Source organism: Bos taurus, chromosome X (genome assembly GCF_002263795.3).
Source record: "Bos taurus isolate L1 Dominette 01449 registration number 42190680 breed Hereford chromosome X, ARS-UCD2.0, whole genome shotgun sequence".
Lineage (NCBI taxonomy): Eukaryota > Metazoa > Chordata > Mammalia > Artiodactyla > Bovidae > Bos > Bos taurus.
Window position 1 is genome coordinate 90,471,859 of NC_037357.1, and position 21,196 is coordinate 90,493,054.

Here is a 21,196-nt window from a genome sequence, read left to right on the forward strand (position 1 = left end):
ACGAGGGCTTTCTCTAGTTGTGGAGGAGGAGGAGTCCTCTCTAGTGGCGGTGCATGCGCTTCTCATTTCCACGACTTCTCTTGTTGCGGAGCATGGCCTCTAGGCTCGGGGGCTTCCGTAGTCGGAGCAGGTGGGTTCAGTGGTTGTGACACACAGTCTTAGTTGCCCTGCGGCACGTGGAGTCTTCCTGGTCTAGGGATTGAACGCCTGCCTCTTGCATTGGCAGGTGGATTCTTTTTTTTTTTTTAATCATCAATTCATTTTAATTGGAGAATAGTTACTATACGATATTGTGATAGGTTTTGCCATATATCAACACGAATCGGCCGCAGGTATACGTGTGTCCTCACCTCCTGAACCCCCATCCCACCTCCCTCCCCACCCTATCCCTCTGGCTTATCCTGGAGCACCGGCTTTGGGTGCCCTGCTTCATGCATCGAACTTGCACTGGTCATCTGTTTTACATATGGTAATGTATATGTTTCACTGCTATTCTCTCAAATCATCCTTCCCTCACCTTCTTTCACTGAGTTGAAAAGTATGTTCTGTACATCTCTGTCTCCTTTGCTTCCTTGCATGTAGAATCGTTGCTACCTGCTTTCTAAATTCCATATATAGGCATTAATATAAGTATTTGTCTTTCTCTTTCTGACTTACTTCTCTCTGTATAACAGGCTCCAGGTTCATCCACCTCATTAGCACTGATTCAAATGCATTCCTTTTTATAGCTGAGTAATATTCCATTGTGTATATGCACCACAACTTCCTTATCCATTCATCTGCTGATGGACATCTAAGTTCCTTCCCTGTCCTAGCTATTGTAAATAGTGGTGCTGTGAACATTGAGGGGACATGTGTCTATTTCGCTTCTGGTTTCCTCGAGGTGTATGCCCAGCAGTGGGATTGCTGGGTCTTGTGGCAGTTCTATTCCCAGTTTTTTAAGGAATCTCTACTCTCTTCTCCATAGTGGCTGTACCAGTTTGCATTCCCACCAACGGTGGAAGAAGGTTCCCTTTTCTCCACACCATCTCCAGCATTTATTGTTTGTAGACTTTTTGATGATGGCCATTCTGACCTGTGTGAGATGATACCTCATTGTGGTGTTGATTTGCAGTTTTCTAATAATGAATGATGTTGAGCATCTCTTCATGTGTTTGGTAGCCATCTGTATGTCTTTGGAGAAATGTCTGTTCAGGTCTCTTGTCCACTTTTTATGGGGTTGTTAATTTTTCTGGTATTGAGCCGCATGAGCTGCTTGTATATTTTGGAGATTCATTCTTTGACAGTTGTTTCATTTGCTATTATTTCCTCCCGTTCTGAGGGCTGTCTTTTCACCTTGCTTATAGTTTCCTTCATTGTGCAATAGCATTTAAGTTAAATTTGGTCCCTTTTGTTTATTTGTGTTTTTATTTCCATTACTCTGGGAGGTGAGTCATAGAGGATCTTGCTGTGATTTATGTCAGAGAGTGTTCTGCCTATGGTTTCCTCTTAAGAGTTTTATAGTTTTTGGTCTTACATTTAGATCTTTAATCCATTTTGAGTTTATTTTTGTGTTTGATGTTAGAAAGTGTTCCAGTTTCATTCTCTTACACATAGTTGAGCATTTTCCCCAGCATCACGTGTTGAAGAGATTTTGTTTACGCCATTGTATATTTGTGCCTCCTTTGTCAAAGATAACGTGTGCATAGGTGTGTGGATTTATCTCTGGGTTCTCTATTTTGTTCCATTGATCTGTATTTCTGTCTTTGTGCCAGTACCATTACTGTCTTGATGACTGTAACTTTGTAGTATAGTCTGAAGTCAGGAAGGTTGATTCCTTCAGTTCCATTCTTCTTTCTCAAGATTGCTTTGGGTATTCGGACTCTTTAGTGTTTCCATACAAACTGTGAAATTATTTGTTCTAGTTCTGTGAAAAATACCTTTGGTAGTTTAATTGGGATTGTGAGGAATCTACAGATTGCTTTGGGTAGTAGAGTCATTTTCACTATACTGATTCTTCCAATCCAAGAATGTGGTACATTTCTCCATCTATTTGTGTCATTGTTGATTTCTTTTGTCAGTTTTTTTTTTATAGCTTTCTGTATACAGGTCTTTTGTTTCTTTATGTAAATTTATTCCTAAGTATTTTATTCTTTTCATTGCAGTGGTGAATGGGATTGTTTCCTTAATTACTCTTTCTGATTTTTCCTTATTAGTATATAGGAATGCAAGGGATTTCTGTGTATTAATTTTATATGGCAGGCACATTCTGAACCACTGGACCACCAGGGAATTCCTGGCCAGCTTGTCCTTGGGTGTGCAGCTCTCTGAGCTCTGACACACGGAGAGATTCCAGTGATCACCACCACGACCAGGACACAGGCCACGTCCATCACCCTAAAAACGCCCAGGTGCTGCCCCTTTCTGGTTTCCCCTCCCACACCCCAATCCCTGGCACAAGGATCTGTCCTCTTTTGCTACATTTTGTCCTTTGCAATTTTAAAATTCCTTATGTATTCTGAATAGAAGACCTTTCTCAGATCTGTGCTTCACAAACATCTTTGCCCTAATAACAAATAGCTTCCCTTTTCATTACAGGAGACATGAGTGATGAAATGTACTTTTCCTCCCCACACTCAGAGCCCAGTGTTGTGTAGCCAGCAAGTGCCTGTGAGATTCTTCAGAAGTGAAAATGAATTCTGCTGTGTGTCAGTCTGTGCTCTCAGCTAGTCCCCAGAGCTGTATTTCTGCAGAAATCCACGAGTCTTCTGCAGACAGAGGCGCTTGAGAACAGGTATATTTACTGGAGTATGAACTTGTGATCTCATCAGAGAGCTTCAGAGCTCAGCCCATCTTGCAGGACTTGTCTCCCAAGGGAGCTTTTCTTCTTGAAACTCAGAGGCATGCGTTTAGTCTGTGTGGGCACGTTTAGCAGGGCTAACATGGCATTTCAAGGTTGTTCATCCTTTACCAGGTATCAGACCACATTCAAATATTTCTTTCTGTCACCTTAGTTACTCCTCCTTCAAAGACCCATCAGTTTGGAAGATTTCAATCCTAATTGATGAGGTGAGAAACCAGAGGACAGAGAAGTTAGGGGAATTGCTCAGAGTCACATAGGCCACCAGAGGAAAAGTGACCCACAAACTTCGGCATCCTCCATTCAGAGCCCCCGCTCTTTATTTCTTCAGTAAAGTTGTCATGTGTGTGTGCATGCTAAGTCACATCAGCCATGTCCAACTCTTTGTGACCACGTGACTGTAGCCCGCCAGGCTCCTCTGTCCATGGGATTCTCCAGGCAAGAGTACTGGAGTGGGTTGCCATGCCCTCCTCCAACCCACGCCTCCTGCAGCTCCAGCATTGCAGGAGGATGCTTTACCGCTGAGCCACTGCGGAGGCCCAAATTTCACATATGATATTATATTTGTTTCAAGTGCACAACAGAGTGATTCCATAGTTTTAAACATTATGAAATGAATTGCTAGGATAAGTTTGGTTACCATGTGTCACCACAGAGATTTCTTACAAGATTATTGACTATATTCCCTGTATGTACATTCCATTCTCATGACTTATTTTATAACTGGAAGTTTGTAGCTCCTAATCCCTTCCCTGTTTTACACATCTCCCTACTCCCTCCTCCTCTGGTAACCACCAGTTTGTTCTCTGTGTCTCTGAGTCTATTTCTGTCTTGTTTCCCGTGTTCTCTTATTTTATTTCTGAGGTTCCACATGTAAATAAAACTGTGTGGTATTTGTCCTTCTCTGTGTGCCTAGTTTTTCTTGGCATAACACCCTCTAGGTCCATCCATGTTGTCGACAATGACAAGATTTCATTTTTTTTTTATTGCTGAGTAATATTCCACTGTGTGTGTGTGTGTGTGTGTGTGTACCATTTCTTCCTTTTTGACTCATCTATTGATGGGCACTTCCATATCTTGGCTCCCCTTGGCTGTAAATAACGCTGCAGTGAACAGAGGAGCACGTATATCTTTTGTGACTAGTGTTTCTTCTATTCTTGAGAAAAATACCGAGAAGTGGAACTGCTGGATCATATGGTAGTTCTTGTTTTCAGTTTTTGAGGAAACCCTCATTGTCTCCATAGTGGCTGCACCGATATACATTTCCACCAACACCTGAGGAGGGTTTCCTTTTCTCTACATCCTCCCCAACATTTCTTACTTGACAGGTATGAGGAAGTACTTCAACTGTGGTCTTGATTTTCTAATCCCTGATGAGGAGAAGTTCAGCATCTTTTCATATGTCTATTAGACATCTGTATCTCTTCTTTGCAGAAATGTCTATTCAGTGCTTTGCCCCATTTTAAAATCAGAGTTTGGGTGTTTTTCCCAATACATTCTATGAGTCCTTTAGCTATTTTGGATGTGTACCACTTTTGGGATGTGTATCACTTGCTCATATCTTCTCCCACTCAGCAGGTTGCCTTTTTCTTTTGTTGACGGTTTCCCTTGATGTGTAAAAGCTTTTTAGTTTGATGAACTCCCATTTGTTTATTTTTGCTTTTGTTGCTGTTGCCTAAGGAGACGTGTCAAAAAAACTAATGCTAAGACCTATGTCAAAGAGCATATTGCCTATGTCTTCTTCTAGGAGCTTTATGGTTTAAGGTCTAACAATTTCGCCTTTAATCTTCTCTTGTTGTTGTTTATTTTTGAATGTTGTGTAAGAAAGGGGTCCAGTTTTCCATAACCATTTATTGAAGAGACAGCATTTTCCGTGATGGATGTTCTTGGCTCCTTTGTCATAGACTAATAGGCCATATGAGCACAGGTCTATTTCTGACAGAGCATCCCCAACTGTACCCTCCGTAAAGGCTGGGGTGAAGTAAGAAGACCCGGTGACTCCAGTGTCCGTCCACAGCTGGTGGCACACCAAGTCTGGATAAGGTACGTCACTGATGCTAGCCACAGTGCACTGGGGCAGGGATGGTCATCCCCGCCTGGCACAAGTTCCCCAGGGTGGGATGCGATGGGCTCACTCCAGCAGCCAACCCAGGTCAATCCTGGCATCCCCAGTCCCTCATTTAGCCAATCATGAAGGTTTTCACTGTATATGTTACATCCCCTCCATGCTGTGTCACACTGGCTGTTGAGACGGGGAGGTGAGGAGGAATTGCATGGCCAGTCCCTGCCCTCGAGAGTTGACTCATTGAGCAGAGAGGAGATCTGACACCCTTAGATGTGGTGGCGAGTGTGTCACTGATCCCCTGTGAGGCTGCGTTGCTAGGAGATGAGAGGACTGACAAGGATCAGGGTAGATGAAGTGGACGTGGCCGGGGAGGGGACAGGGTATTCTGGGTCCTTGCTGTGCCAGTCCCAACTGCAGAATTACCTACAGCCTGCACGAGGTCGCCCGGAGGATGGATGGGTGGCTGTAAATGAGGATATCAGCAGTGGAACCCCCTCCCCACCTCAAAGTCTGTATCCCCAACCTGCGTATTGGGTGTTGGTGATCTGGGGGTCACTTCTGAGACAGCATACTCTCCCCAGTTACAGACTAGGAGCCAGAATCCTGTGATGTGTAGAGATGACCAGCACGTCAAATTCTAGACCAGAGACCGAGTCATAGGAACCAACAGGCCAGAGAACACTGGTTGGGAGTTGGGTTAAAGGCAGTGGCCAAATAACAAATCTGAATGTACCTATAGCAAGCAACGATATTGAACCATTCATTTAAAGACCTTCCCACAGAGGGAAATCCTGGGCCTCCTGGTTTCACCAGTGAAATCTATCAAAGGTTTAAAGAAGAAATAGCACCCATCCTTCACAGACTCTTCCTGAATAGACAGGAGGGAGGAGGGAACATTTCCTAATTCATCCTATAAGCACAGTATTACCCCAGTACCAAAGCCAGACTTGCCATCACCAGAAAGCTACAGACCCATATCTATCATGAATAGCGATGCATACACCCTCAACACAGTACCTGCAAACCAAATCGAGAAACATTTCGCAAAGGGCTGTGCGAGATCTTTCCCAGGACGGCAGTATTGGACCAACACTCAACTTCAGTTACGGGAAACAGCGTATTGATGTAATGAAGGACGGAAACCACCTGCCATCTTGACAGACAAAGAAAAAGCATTTGACACAGTTCAAGACCCGTTCATGACAAATAAGTAAATAACTATATCAATAAACACGGTCAACTGCCGGGAGCAGGAGCTCTGCCCCTGGCAAAGGTCATGAGGAAGGAGGCTCGGCATACACAAAGGCAGGATCGAGCCGCAGGAGTCCCTCTGGAAATTCTCGAGCATCTACCCCCAAAACCAGAGTCTGCCTACTTTCTGCTTTGTGCTCTCACCTACACCTCTGATTTTACGGGGGGCTGTCCCCCACTACATCTCTCTGGAAAAAAAAAAAAGAGTTAACTTACAGCTCCAGTTAATAAAGTTCCTGGGTATGGTAGTGTTTCAACCTGCAAACTCCTTTGGAAGTCCTTTAGCCTGCCCCTGAATAGGTTTTTCTGGCCACATGTGATTGCTCAGAGCCTCCCAACTGTGAGAGGCATGAGATGTTTTAAACTGTCTAAATACAGATTCCTTTGAGCAGTTAAAAGATTGATTAGAAATTGTATTGGTGAAGGGTTTTTCACTTGTTGGGCCAATGTTTGCTGCTAAGTCTCCATGTCCCTTACCTGCTGTGTCCCTGGCAGTGTATTGATTAATATAATTGGTGTAATTAGTAGCTTTAATGTTTGTAACCTTGGACCCTTGAGTTAATTCTTTTTCTTGTTATAGCCCACCACACCTTTGCCCTATAGGAATGCAACTTTAATGCTTTTGGAGGGTGGCGCCTGACTAATGACCTTTAGAGAAAAATAAGTTTTCTGAAGAAAGGGTCTTAAAATGTTAACAGGCCTCCGGGCCAGAAGATGATGCAAATCACCTAAACTTTTGCATATGATAGGTCTGCAGGAAGAAAGCCTGGCTTACTGCATGAGTCTACCCCTTCCCCCATTATCCTCTATGCATAATTTAAGGTATAAAAACTACTTTAGAAAATAAAGTGTGGGCCTTGTTCTCTGAAACTTGGTCTCCCCATGTCATTCTTTCTTTCTCCTTCTGGCTGAATTTTTCCTCTGAGGTGGGGAAGCTCGTCAAGCCTACTAATTTTGCCTGGGCTTCTAAGACGTGACCGGGGAGGCCTTAGTGTCTCCTCTCCTTCGGGAGAACTGGAGGACACCTGCGGCCTTCGTAGGTGACGTAAATTCCCTGCTTTGGAACTTTATTCAGCCTCTTTTCTTCACTGAATTTCTTCGCTGAGCTATCCTTATTTCACCATGCTTTATATCCTTAATTAACGTTTTATTAAGCAGTTGTTTCCTGATCCTCGCTGACGCCGTCCCCGCTTCGAATTCCCTGGATCCACCAGGGCTGGACCCCGGCAGTCAACCATCTCTGGATAGAAGGGATCGTCGTTGCCGTGCTGAAGAACATCCCTGAGAAACATCCAGCTCTCGTCACTTCACATCTAGTAGAGTCTGAGTGAATGCTTGCCTCCTGAGATCCAGACCAGGACAGGAGGTCTGCTTCAACCACCTCTATTCCACACTGACTGAAGGGTCTAGCCTGTGCACCGTGCAAAGAAGAAATGAAATCATGGAGAAATGAGAAATGAAACCCATGTCCACACAAATACTTGTCCTTCGATGTCTTTCAGAGCAGCACTGTCTGTAATCTCCAAATAGTGGAGCAGCCTAAAAGTCTGTCAGCTGCAGAGTGGTAAACAGAGTATTTATTCTGTAGCCATGCAGTGGAACAGCACAGATGGATGAAAAGTGATGAACTTCTGCTTTCTGCTGCCACATGGGTCAGCCTCCAAAGCACTTCGCTAAGTGAAAGAACCCAGACAAAAAAGGCCACTTCCTGCAGGAGTCCGTTGATGTGAATGCACACAAAGGGCAAATCTAGAGAGACAGAAATTAGATGAGAGGATGCCTGGGCCTGCAGGTCCTGTTGGGGATCGACTGCTGATGGGTACACGGAACCTTTTAGTGGTGCTGGCAGTGTTCCACAACTGCACTGTGGAGGTGATTGCACCACTGTGTGAAGTTACTAAAAGTCAGTGCCCTGGAAGTGATGGCTGTGATTTGTGGTGTGTAACTATACCTCAGTACAGCAGTTTAGGAAGGTACTGCAGATGTCCAAGTGAGACATGTGGGAAAAGATATGCCATTGCTTTTTTTGTCAATGAGGAGCCCCTGCTCCTTCCACGTTCTGGGTCCGGCCTCCTCCACATGTGCTAGATGCTCCCTCTAGAGACAGTCGCTGTGCACGTCAGGATGGAATCCCCAGTGAGCACACACGTCTAGTGTGTCTCTGTGTTTACGCACAGACGCCCATTGTGTGCCCACAAGTCAATGGCTCTGGACAGGCTCCCAGAACCCACCCTGCATCTAAAATTCTACTTAGTTGTTCTCCCAGTCTTCTCAAATCACGTGGACCCAACTTCCGTTTCCCAGATTCAGTAACGGATCTTGGCCCTTAGCTCCAACCTCTGGTCACAGGAATACCTGTTAACCTGGTGCGAGGGCCCCTGCCTGACTTCAGCAACCCAGGAGGGATGCTCAGCAGAGCAGTAAGCAAGACAATGGAACTCCATCCATCCTCCTTCTGCCTCCAGGACTGAGGTGCGTTTCCCTCCCCTCCATCTGCCTGAGTGTCTGGTAAGGAACGGGACTTGGGGGCATAACACACCACTGAGTCATTGAAATTGTTCTACATATGGCTGTGAATAAATATGTAAAAATACCGTTCAGAAGGGAAGATACATAATTAAAAAAATATTTTAACGTCTTTAGTAGCAAACATGGCTCTTCAGTTCAGTATTCTATTTAAAAGCAGGACGAGTGAAGCATCATGAGATTGTGTTTCTCAACCTAAACTGTGCATCAAATCTCCCCTGGAGAGGCTTTAGAAGAGCTGATGCTGGCAGGACATCCCCAGAGAGTCTGAAGTAGTAGGTGTGTTGCCCTGGCGTGAGCATTATCTCAAAAAGTTCTCTTATGAAAGCCGAGCTTGCAGCTGTGGAAACAGAACCCATTCTTCCAGGAGGAAATGGAAGATCGAAAATTGGCAACTCCTCTCTACAGCGAAAGCATGGTTCCATCATGACCCGCTAGGCTAGACAGATATCTTAGGCTGAGGAAAGGGACAACTTGCCCAAATTAATACTACTTTGAAAACTGACCTTGTGCTTGCTCTGCTGCATGTTCCTGAATCCAAAGTTTTACAGTTGAAACCCTGCTGTTGTTAGTGAAACTTACTACATTTTAGTTCTTGTCAGGATCCCTTGTGCCTAGTTAGTTGAATACATTTCTAAAACACTGTGGAGATAACTTCATTCGACAGATCAGAATAGTGCATCAAAGATTAAAGATGGCTGAGAATTGTAGCTGCTGATGTTGATGTAGCAGGATTGGCTGTCAGCATATCTGCTGCCTGTGCTCAGTTGCCGTTTTAACCTGTTTCCTGTGTTATCAAATTAACTCCCGTGCTCAGATGAAGACCAAATTGGAACGGAATGCTTATTGGGAAAAATACAGTTAAGCAATCCCTTGTTTGGTGCACACCCATGAAGACCCACCTCCCTAAACGTTCTTTAGGGATCTCTTCCGGATATTCTTTGGCACATTCCCCAGCGATGGACTTGCACTGCTGTGTCCTGACTCATCGTCTTGTTAAAGACAGGGCTTTCAACCTCTCAGGTGCATTACAGCACCCGGGTTCTCTCAGAGATCCAAAAGAGGGTGAAGGCCCGAGCTCAGGACACCTTCAGAGCGTGTCTGCAGGAACAGGGCCTCTCAGAGGAACCCATCCCCACCTGTGGCAATAGGAAGATCTCGGGTGAGCCTTTTCCAGAGCAGCTCCAGGGGAGTCATGGCACAGTGAAGATCACAGCCAGCAGCATGCCTGGGATTGTGGTTTAAGGAACTGGGTGGATGGCAGTGCCCATCCATGAGACAGGAAACGTTGGCCTGGGGCTACTAGCAGGCCTGCAGGGCTTATGGGACATCTGAGTGCAGATGCCCCATACGTCTCGGCCTGTGGGGAAAATGGGGCCCAGCTGAGATCTCCTAGGTAGATTTAGTGATAGGAAAAGCCAACAGCATACAGGGGGATACTGATGAAAACAAGTCAGATGGGTAAAAGCTCTGGGGGGTGACATGGTCACCCAAGTATCATGTGTGGAGTGGAAGAGCACAGGGCAGAGGTTGGAAACCAGAGGAAAACAAAGCCCAAGATTTAGGAGGGGATCAAAGTAAGTGGACAGACAAGGATACTTAGAAGTAATGGACTGAGAGGTAGGGGGAAAGCCAGGGTGGGCTGCTGTCACATCACAGACTCTGACCAAGGAAAAGTGGTGTTGAAAACGGAATGTGTCTGTGGCCAATACAGCACTGGGTACTATGGTTTGGCCCACGGAGCTCTTGGGAGAAGTTAGCAAGGGGATGTTCTGTGGATGGGCACATGGCGGAGGAATCGAGAGGTAACCAGATAAGGATGATCCTGGTGTCTGTACTTTCAAGAAGCATGGCTTGAAAGGAACCAAAGACGCATGGTATTGGAAGTAGCAGGCTGTGTGTTTGCAGGGTGTGATCTCCTCTCCTGGCTCCCCCTGGTGATGCTGACCTGCACCGCCCGTGGGTGGGATGGTGAAACTTGCATTTTTGTCTCCCTCCTCTTGCTGTGGGCCCGGTCCTCCCCGGCTGACTGAGCCTCAGCCACCCTGCTGGCATGTGCAGACCCCTCTGAATCTGGGTCTGATCGTCCAGCCCATCCCCCGGCAGGGACGTCCACTCCTCAGTCTCAGCCGCAAGGTCCCCTAGCCCATTGCCTGCTTAGGCTTCATCTAGATTCAGTCCCTTTCTACATTTCTCCCTCAGGTGATGCAGAGCCCTCCCTTGGATTTCACCTGCACCGCAGCAGGAACCAAGATCAGCTCCAGAAAATGAAATTCCTAAACTGCAGCCACCCTTCTGCCCAAAGACTCCATTGGGTCATTGTACAGTGTGCCCCCTGTGAGTCCCAAGTGTGAATGGGGTGCAACCCTCCTTTCCCTGGTGTTCCTCTTCATTTCATGTCACACCTCCCTTGTCTGAGCTCTCTCACCTCTGCCTGCCACTGCCTCTGTGGGCCGTTCCCCCGCAGTGACTGGGACGCTCTTTTCTTTGGCTTGTCTTTCATTTGACCCAAGACTTCCCAAACAATATCCAGGTGTAGAATGTGTACCTTGTCGAGTACATCTAGGAGACACTGTTGTCACATAAGCCCCACGCCCCTGAACTATATTAAAAAACAGAGGGATAAAGAACACAAGAGTCAAATATGCCAAAGATGCCTGGGATGTTGGTTTAGATGAGCACTGAAGAGTGTCTGTGGGATCAGGAAGTATGGATATTAATGATGGCCATGACGAGACCAGTTACAGCGGAGTGACTGGGACAAAAGCTCCACGGAAGGGGGCTGAGGAGACAATATCTCAGCAGAATTTGAAGCAGTTTTGCTTTGAAGGGCAATCGGTAATGTGCCAGGAGCTGCAGAATAGGGTGGAAGACGGTGGGTTTCCCCCTGTGCTGTGGAATGCTGGGATGAAGAGGGAGCAAGTGCTGGTTCAGGAGAGAGGAATGATAACTGCAGGTGCAAAGTCCCTGAGAAGGTTCAAGGCATGGGATCCTGGGCAGAGGTGAGGGGCTGGGTGCAGTCAGGAGCAGGCGTGGAGCGGGGCAGCAGAGTGCCAGGGCAAAAGCATGCAGATCGGGACTGGGAAACTTGAGAAATCGCACGGGGTTGCTTCGGTATTCTCCACGAATTATTAGTGGGTGGGGCTGGTGGTCATTAGCATGGAAGAAGGTTACTAGTGTGTAGTCTAGGAGTGTAGCTAGGTGACCATGAAACTGAACAGCGGTCTACTCCCGCCATGGATTCAAGATAAAACACTTCTGTAAAGTTTTCTCCTCGATGCTCAGGTACTCAGACACAGGCAGGGAGTGGGCAGGCAGGAGGGTGCAAGGAGCCCAACAGGTGTGTTTGTCGGGGAGAGGTGTGTTTGCGGGGGAAAGCTTCCAGCCCTGGCTCAGCCGATCCAGGAGGGGCCTGGTGCATGCTGGGAAAGGACGCGTGGCCGGTGAGCTGGAGGTGTCCAGGAGGTTGTGGTATCAGTGCACTGGCAGTAGTGCGAAGGAGCTGGAGGACAGGACGTCATGTTGAGGGTGATGCCAGGGAGGAAGGCTGGAAACAGGACAGCATGAGGGGCGCGGTCTTTCTTGATGCCCGGGGCGGGACGGTGGGCAGAGGGATGCTCGGGTAGGGAGGAAGGGAACATCGCTAAGGACAAAAAGTCTCCCGGGGTGACCGGGTGTGCCTCGTGGGCACTGAGGAGGGATCAGAAGAGTGAGGCCTGAGAGAACAGCGAGTGTACCACGGGAGGAACGCGTTCACAGGCCGGGGGTGGGAGGGAGGAGAATGGACAGGGGACTTGTAACGTCCCCGCACGTGGGGGGCTTCGGCAGTGGGCGACAGGACCCGGACGTCACGACCGGTCAGGTTCTTCAGTGGAGAGTTCCAAACAAGTTCCCAGACAAAACTCCCAGCCGACCAGGGCCAAGAGACTGGCACGGGCCTCACTGGGTGGCTGCGCGCATGCCCAGAGCCAGCCAATCGGAGTGCAGCCCCGCCCACCAAGCTCCGGATCTTCCCGGACACCCTAACTTCCTGCCCGTGTTGCTATGGTTCCGCGGACTGCTCGCTGTCCAGGGGTGGTTTGGCCGGACCCCGTCGAGAGATTCTCTTCCTTTCTCTGGTCCTTACGGGCATCCCCCTTAACTTTCGCGTCCACGCTGTCCAGTCCTCTGCGGGAAAACCCAGCAGAAACGATGAATTTTCTTCCGGGCTTGCGGCGTTTTGGTTTCTGTAGCCTGCAGGTGGCAGTGTTGCTCCACAGTGTCGCCGGGCCGGTTTTTTCCTCCGCCCTCGCGCTTTAATAAAATAACAGGAAGCTTTTGGCCACAAGAAACAGCTGGTTTGGTTTTATTTTGTTTTCCTCCGCTTGTGCCGGTTGGCTGATTCAGACTGCGTCTGAGCCCTTCAGAGAGCCCGTTGTGAGAACTTTCGCCGGACGCACTGACACTTAAAAATCCAACAACATAATATAAGCTGACATAGTGAATGTAGTGGAAGGAGTGGTTACCCTTGTCTTGCTTCCCATCGTTGAGGAATTCCTGTATGTTTAAAGAGAACTTTATTATGACAGTGAGTTTTGACTTCAAAATCATTACGTGAAGTGGAAGTGAAAGTGGCTCAGAAGTGTCTGATTCTTTAAGACCCCTTGGACTGTAGCCTGCCAGGCTCCTCTGCCCATGGGATTCTCCAGGCAAGAATAATGGAGTGGGTTGCCATTTCCTTCTCCAGAGGATCTTCCCAACCCAGCCATTGAATCTGGCTATCCTGCACTGCAGGCTGACTCCTTACCATCTGAGCCACCTACAATAATAACATGATGGGGACAAGTGCCAAGCTAAGATCCTGCTGGGTAGTTGATGCTGGACACCACCCAAGAAGCAGATGCTATTACTGCCCTCATATGCCTTTGGGACCTTGGGCACACAGAGGAAGAGTCAGCTCTCCGGGTTCTCAGGGTTCCTCAGAGAGTGTCCCTATGTTCAGGTCTCAAGGCTGTCAGATTGTAGCTTGCACACTGGTTTGCAGGATACATTCTCCTCCCCAGTGGAAGAGTGAAAGAAAATGCTCACTGGGATCGAGAGTAAGACAGCCTGCCATGCTGCGGAAGACTGACTGCAGGAGAAGGGGATGACAGAGGACAAGATGGTTGGATGGCATCACTGACTCAATGGGCAGGAGTCTGAGCAAGCTCTGGGAGATGGTGAAGGACAGGGAAACCTCCTGACGTGCTGCATGCAGTCCATGGGGTCGCAAAGAGTCGGACACGGCCAACGGACTGAAAAGCAACAATAACGTATTTATTACAATGAGATACTAAATGAAAGGGGGCGGGGAGGGAAACTATATAGAAAATGACTCATCCACGCCATCAAGATTATGACATGATAACACATTTATAATGCAAAGCACCTGGAAGTAATCAGCTGTTAAGGAGTACAAGTTGCTCATCTCACTGCAAGGTGGGTACGGAAGGGACTTTAATCCAGAGTCGACTGACAGAGAAGAGGGCAGAGTCGACTGACAGAGAAGAGGTCAGGGTAGTGACCCAAAATAACCATCTTGTTGGGGCCAGGTTGGACAGGACCCGAACATCACGAATCAGGTCCCGCAGTGGAGAGTTCTAAGCAGTTTCGGGGAGAAATCTCCCAGCGGACGCAGGCTGGGAAACTGGCACTGACCTCAATGCTCCCCAGGGCAGGCCCAGAACCAGCCCTCAGCAACTCCGGATCTTCCTGGACGTCCTGACTTCTTGCCCGCCTCGCTGTGGTTCTGTGGGCGGGTCGAGCGGAACTCGCGCGGTCCAGGGGCGGTTGGCCCGGGCCCCTTCGAGATGTTCCCTTTCTTTCTTTGGTCCTCAAGGGCATTCCCCATAAGTCCTTTGCCCGAAAACCCAGCGGGAAGGATCGATTTTCTTCCGGGCTTGCTGGCATTTTGGTTTCTGTGGTCTGCAGGGGGCAGTGTTGCTCCGCGGAGCCGCTTGCCCGTTTCTCCCCCGCCCGTCCAGGTTGAAGTAAAGGTCTCAAAGCCTTTTGTGGTAATCAGCGGCGGATTTTCTTTCTGTGCTTGTGCCGGTTGGCTGGCTGGAAGTGCTGAGGAAAATGCTGAGACATATATTAAGCAAACTGAAAAATGAACAACAGAGAGAAAATATTAAGCAGGTCAAGGGAAAAGTAGCAAATAACATAGGAGGGAATCCTCATAAGATTATGAGCTGATTTCTCAGCAGAAACTCTGCAGGCCAGAAAGGAGTGGCATGATAGATTTAAAGTGGTGAAAGGGAAAAATCTAGAACCAAACATACTCTACCAAGCAAGGCTCTTTCAGATTCAACAGAGTAATCAAAAGACAGGCAAAGGCTCATGAAATTAGAATACTTCCTAACACCACGGGGGGGGGAAAAACTCAAAATCAATTAAAGACCAAATGTAAGGCCAGATACTATAAAATTCTTAGAGGAACACATAGGAAAATATAGGAAAGGCTCAGAGAATTCAGTTTGGTGTGGTACTGTGTAAAAGAGTTAGACTCGACTAACCGACTGAACTGAACTTGCTGTGTAAAATACATGAAAAGAGGATATTGCTAATTTTTTTGTTAGAGTGTTCTGCCCATTTGTTCCCCTAAGAGTTTTATAGTATCTGGCCTTACATTTGGTCTTTAATTGATTTTGAGTCCCACCCCCCCCAGCCCCCACCGTGGTGTTAGGAAGTATTCTAATTTCACTCTTAGGGGAACAAATGGGCAGAACACTCTAACAAAAAATTTAGCAATATCCTCTTTCCATTAATTGAAATAAAATAAAAATAAAGAAATGGGACCTAATTATACTTACACTATTCACACAAGTTACTAATTTTCACAGCACCACTTATTGAAGATGCTGTCTTTTCTCCATTGTACATTCTTACCTCCTTGGGTATAGATGAAGTTCCCCATAGGTGCATGGGTCTATTTCTGGGCTTCCTATTGTGTTCCATTGGTCTTTCTTTTTGTTCTTGCCTAGAGATGTTACATGAGTCTTTGTTGTAAAGCTGGTGTGGTACTGTTGAATTCTCTGAGCCTTTGCCTGTCTTTTGATTACTCTGTTGAATCTGAAACAAGAGCCTTGCTTGGTAGAATATTTTTGGTTGTAGGTTTTCCCTTTCACCACTTTAAATATATCATGCCACTCCCTTCTGGCCTGCAGAGTTTCTGCTGAGAAATCAGCTGATAATCTTATGGGGTTTCCCTCTTATGTTATTAGCTACTTTTCCCTTGACCTGCTTAATATTTTCTCTTTGTTGTTAATTTTTCAGTTTCTTAATATGTGTCTCAGCATTTTCCTCAGCACTTGGAACCAGCCAACCGGCGCAAGCACAGGAAAAATATCCGTCGCTGATTACCGCAAAAAGCTTTGAAATATTTTTTCAACCCGGACGGGTACAGGAGGAACGGGCAAGCGGCTCCGCGGAGCAACACTGCCCCCTGCAGACCACAGAAACCAAAATGCCAGCAAGCCCGGAAGAAAATCGATCCTTCCTGCTCGGTTTCCAGCAGAGGACTTAATGGGGGATGCCCTTGCGGACCAGACAAAGAAAGGGAACATCTCGAAGGGGCCTGGGCCAACCACCCCTGAACCGCGCGAGTTCCGCTCGACCCACCCACAGAACCACAGCGAGGCGGGCAAGAAGTCAGGACGTCCAGGAAGATCCGGAGTTGCTGAGGGCTGGTTCTGGGCCTGCCCTGGGGAGCACTGAGGTCAGTGCCAGTTTCGCAGCCTGCCTATGCTGGGAGATTTCTCCCCGAAACTGCTTAGAACTCTCCACTGCGGGACCTGATTCGTGATGTTCGGGTCCTGTCCAACCTGGCCCCCACAAGATGGTTATTTTGGGTCACTACCCTGCCCTCTTCTCTATCGACTCTGGATTAAAGTCCCTTCCTGATTCACCTCGCAGTGAGCTGAGCAACTTGTACTCCTTAACAGCTGATTACTTCCAGGTGCTTTGCATTATAAATGTGTTATGTCATAATCTTGATGGCGTGGATGAGTCGTTTTCTATATAGTTTCCCTCCCCGCCCCCTTTCATTTAGTATCTCATTGTAATAAATACGTTATTGTTGGTTTTCAGTCCGTTGGTCGTGTCCGACTCTTTGCGACCCCATGGACTGCATGCAGCACGTCAGGAGGTTTCCCTGTCCTTCACCATCTCCCAGAGCTTGCTCAGACTCCTGCCCATTGAGTCAGTGATGCCATCCAACCATCTTGTCCTCTGTCATCCCCTTCTCCTGTAGTCAGTCTTCCGCAGCATTGCAGGCTGTCTTACCCTCGATCCCAGTGAGCATTTTCTTTCACTCTTCCACTGGGGAGGAGAATGTATCCTGCAAACCAGTGTGCAAGCTACAATCTGACAGCCTTGAGACCTGAACATAGGGACACTCTCTGAGGAACCCTGAGAACCCGGAGAGCTGACTCTTCCTCTGTGTGCCCAAGGTCCCAAAGGCATATGAGGGCAGTAATAGCATCTGCTTCTTGGGTGGTGTCCAGCATCAACTACCCAGCAGGATCTTAGCTTGGCACTTGTCCCCATCATGTTATTATTGTAGGTGGCTCAGATGGTAAGGAGTCAGCCTGCAGTGCAGGATAGCCAGATTCAATGGCTGGGTTGGGAAGATCCTCTGGAGAAGGAAATGGCAACCCACTCCATTATTCTTGCCTGGAGAATCCCATGGGCAGAGGAGCCTGGCAGGCTACAGTCCAAGGGGTCTTAAAGAATCAGACACGTCTGAGCCACTTTCACTTCCACTTCACGTAATGATTTTGAAGTCAAAACTCACTGTCATAATAAAGTTCTCTTTAAACATACAGGAATTCCTCAACGATGGGAAGCAAGACAAGGGTAACCACTCCCTCCACTACATTCACTATGTCAGCTTATATTATGTTGTTGGATTTTTAAGTGTCAGTGCGTCCGGCGAAAGTTCTCACAACGGGCTCTCTGAAGGGCTCAGATGCAGTTTGAATCAGCCAACCGGCACTAGCGGAGGAAAAGAAAACAAAACCAAACCAGCTGCTTCTTGAGGCAAAAGGCTCCCTGTTATTTTATTAAAGCGCCATAGCGGAGGAAAAACCGGCCCGGCGACACTGTGGAGCAACACTGCCACCTGCAGGCTACAGAAACCCAAACGCCGCAAGCCCGGAAGAAAATTCATCGTTTCTGCTGGGTTTCCGCGCAGAGGACTGGACAGCGTGGATACGAAAGTTAAGTAGAAAGCCCGTAAGGACCAGAGAAAGGAAGGGAATCTCTCGACGGGGTCCGGCCAAACCACCCCTGGACAGCGAGCAGTCCGCGGAACCATAGCAACACGGGCAGGAAGTCAGCGAGTCCAGGAAGATCCGGAGCTTGGTGGGCGGGGCTGCACTCCGATTGGCTGGCTCTGGGCCTGCGCGCAGCCACCCAGTGAGGCCCGTGCCAGTCTCTTGGCCCTGGTCGGCTGGGAGTTTTGTTCGGGACCTTCTTTGGAACTCTAGAGACAAACTAGATGTGTGTGCTCACTGGGGATTTTGTCCTAACGTGCACAGCGACTGTCTCTGGAGGGAGCATCTAGCACATGTGGAGGAGGCCGGACCCAGAACGTGGAAGGAGCAGGGGCACTCCTTGTTGTTACAAAAGCAATGGCATATCTTTTCCCACATGTCTCACTTGGACATCTGCAGTACCTTCCTAAACTGCTTTACTGAGGTACAGTTACACACCACAAATCACACCCATCACTTCCAGGGCAGTAACTTTTAGTAACTTCACACAGTGGTGCAGCCACCACCACAGTGCAGTTGTGGAACACTGCCAGCACCACTAAAAGGTTCCGTGTACCCATCAGCAGTCGATCCGCAACAGTATCTGCAGGTCCCGGCATCCTCTCATCTAATTTCTGTCTCTGTTGATTTGCCCTTTGTGGGCATTCACATCAACGGACTCCTGCAGGAAGTGGCCTTTTGTGTCTGGGTTCTTTCACTTAGCACAGTTCTTCAGAGGCTGACCCATGTGGCAGCAGAAAGCAGAAGTTCACCACTTTTCATCCATCTGTGCTGTTTCACTGCATGGCTACAGAATAAATACTCTGTTTACCACTCTCCAGCTGACAGACTTTTAGGCTGCTCCACTACTTGGAGATTACAGACAGTGCTGCTGTGAAAGACATCGAAGGACAAGTATTTGTGTGGATATGGGTTTCATTTCTCATTTCTCCAAGATTTCATTTCTTCTTTTGCATGGTGCACAGGCTAGACCCTTCAGTCAGTGTGGAATAGAGGTGGTTGAAGCAGACCTCCTATCTTGGTCTGGATCTCAAGAGGCAAGCATTCACTCAGACTCTACTAGATGTGATGTGACGAGAGCTGGATGTTTCTCAGGGATGTTCTTCAGCACGGCAATGACGATCCCTTCTATCCTGAGATGGTTGACCGTGTTTATTGATTTAGTTATTTACTTATTTGTCATGAATGGGTCTTGAACTGTGTCAAATGCTTTTTATTTGTCTGTCAAGATGGCAGGTGGTTTCCGTCCTTCATTATATCAATACGCTGTTTCCCATAACTGAAGTTGAGTGTTGGTCCAATACTGCAATCCTGGGAAAGATCTCACACAGATCAGATCATTCGCTCAGTCGTGTCCGACTCTTTGCAACCCCATGAATCGCAGCACGCCAGGCCTCCCTGTCCACCACCAACTCCTGGAGTTCACCCAGACTCATGTCCATCGAGTCAGTGATGCCATCCAGCCATCTCATCCTCTGTCGTCCCCCTCTCCTCTTGCCCCCAATCCCTCCCAGCATCAGAGTCTATTCCAATGAGTCAACTCTTCGCATGAGGTGGCCAAAGTACTGGAATTTCAGCTTTAGCATCATTCCTTCCAAAGAAATCCCAGGGCTGATCTCCTTCAGAATGGACAAAGTAGGGAAAACCACTAGAACATTCAGGTATGACCTAAATCAAATCCCTTATGATTATACAGTGGAAGTGAGAAATAGATTTAAGGGCCTAGATCTGATAGATAGAGTGCCTGATGAAATATGGAATGAGGTTCATGACTTTGTACAGGGGACAGGGATCAAGACCATCCCCATGGAAAAGAAATGCAAAAAAGCAAAATGGCTGTCTGGGGAGGCCTTACAAATAGCTGTGAAAAGAAGAGAAGTGAAAAGCAAAGGGGAAAAGGAAAGATATAAACATCTGAATGCAGAGTTCCAAAGAATAGCAAGAAGAGAGAAGACAGCATTCTTCAGTGATCAATGCAAAGAAATTGAGGAAAACAACAGAATGGGAAAAACTAGGGATCTCTTCAAGAAAATCAGAGATACCAAAGGAACATTTCATGCAAAGATGGGCTCGATAAAGGACACAAATGGTATGGACCTAAGAAAAGCAGAAGATATTAAGAAGAGATGGCAAGAATACACAGAAGAATTGTACAAAAAAGATCTTCATGACCCAGATAATCACTATGGTGTCATCATTGACCTAGAGCCAGACATCCTGGAATGTGAAGTCAAGTGGGCCTTAGAAAGCATCACTACGAACAAAGCTAGTGGAGGCGATAGAATTCCAGTTGAGCTATTCCAAATCCTGAAAGATGATGCTGTGAAAGTGCTGCACTCAATATGACACAAAATTTGGCAAACTCAACAGTGGCCACAGGACTGGAAAAGGTCAGTTTTCATTCCAATCCCAAAGAAAGATCTCGCAGAGCCCTTGGCAAAATGTTTCTCGATTTGGTTTGCTGATACTGTGTTGAGGGTGTATGCATGACTATTCATGATAGATATGGATCTGTAGCTTTCTGGTGATGTCAAGTCTGGCTTTGGTAATTGGGTAATACTGTGCTTATACGATGAATTAGGAAATGTTTCCTCCTCCCTCCTGTCTATTCAGGAAGAATCTGTGAAGGATGGGTGCTATTTCTTCTTTAAACCTTTGATAGAATTCACTGATGAAACCAGGAGGCCCAGGACTTCCCTCTTTGGGAAGGTCTTTAAATGAATGGTTCAATATCATTGCTTGCTACAGGTACATTCAGATTTGTTATTTGGCCACTGCCTTTAAGCCAACTCCCATCCAGTATTCTCTGGCCTGTTGGTTCCTATGGCTTGGTCTCTGGTCTAGGATTTGATGTGCTGGTCATCTCTGTACATCACAGGATTCTGGCTCCTAGTCTGTAACTGGGGAGAGTATGCTGTCTCAGAAGTGACCCCCAGATCACCAACACCCAATACGCAGGTTGGGGATACAGACTTTGAGGTGGGGAGGGGGTTCCACTGCTGATATCCTCATTTACAGCCACCCATCCATCCTCCGGGCGCCCTCATGCAGGCTGTGGGTAATTCTGCAGTTGGGACTGGCACAGCAAGGACCCAGAGTACCCTGTCCCCTCCCCGGCCACGTCCACTTCATCTACCCTGATCCTTGTCAGTCCTCTCATCTCCTAGCAACGCAGCCTCACAGGGGATCAGTGACACACTCGCCACCACATCTAAGGGTGTC

The 21,196-nt window shown here is 47.5% G+C and overlaps 2 protein-coding genes across 4 annotated transcripts; one reads left to right on the forward strand and one right to left on the reverse strand.

The window, feature by feature from the left end:
- Positions 1 to 271: 271 nt before the first annotated feature.
- LOC101909003 (uncharacterized) lies at positions 272 to 20,320 on the forward strand. 3 transcript variants are annotated; one of them, XR_009493569.1, is made up of 2 exons: positions 272 to 4,882; positions 5,486 to 8,793. XR_009493569.1 is itself a non-coding variant. In XM_059883782.1 (2 exons), the coding sequence occupies exon 2, from the start codon at positions 19,409 to 19,411 to the stop codon at positions 20,318 to 20,320; it is 912 nt and encodes a 303-aa protein (XP_059739765.1). In that variant the 5' UTR covers positions 272 to 4,882; positions 10,884 to 19,408. The 3 variants fall into 3 exon arrangements, 1 of the variants encoding a protein (XP_059739765.1); XR_003033434.2 differs by having other exon boundaries at positions 7,314 to 8,793; XM_059883782.1 differs by lacking the exon at positions 5,486 to 8,793 and adding an exon at positions 10,884 to 20,320.
- LOC112445040 (uncharacterized) lies at positions 11,325 to 14,609 on the reverse strand. Its single transcript, XM_024988518.2, has 2 exons — positions 14,358 to 14,609; positions 11,325 to 13,217 (listed from the first exon to the last, which is right to left on the reverse strand). The coding sequence occupies exons 1-2, from the start codon at positions 14,607 to 14,609 to the stop codon at positions 12,819 to 12,821; spliced, it is 651 nt and encodes a 216-aa protein (XP_024844286.1). The 3' UTR covers positions 11,325 to 12,818.
- Positions 20,321 to 21,196: the final 876 nt, after the last annotated feature.

Coding starts and splice junctions, on each gene's coding strand:
- LOC112445040 (XM_024988518.2), bottom strand. CDS start 14,609: ATGCCAGCAAGCCCGGAAGAAAATCGATCCTTCCCGCTGGGTTTTCGG. Junction 13,218..14,357: donor CTGCCCTGGGGAGCATTGAG/GTCAGTGCCAGT, acceptor TTAAACATACAG/GAATTCCTCAACGATGGGAA.
- LOC101909003 (XM_059883782.1), top strand. CDS start 19,409: ATGTCCATCGAGTCAGTGATGCCATCCAGCCATCTCATCCTCTGTCGT.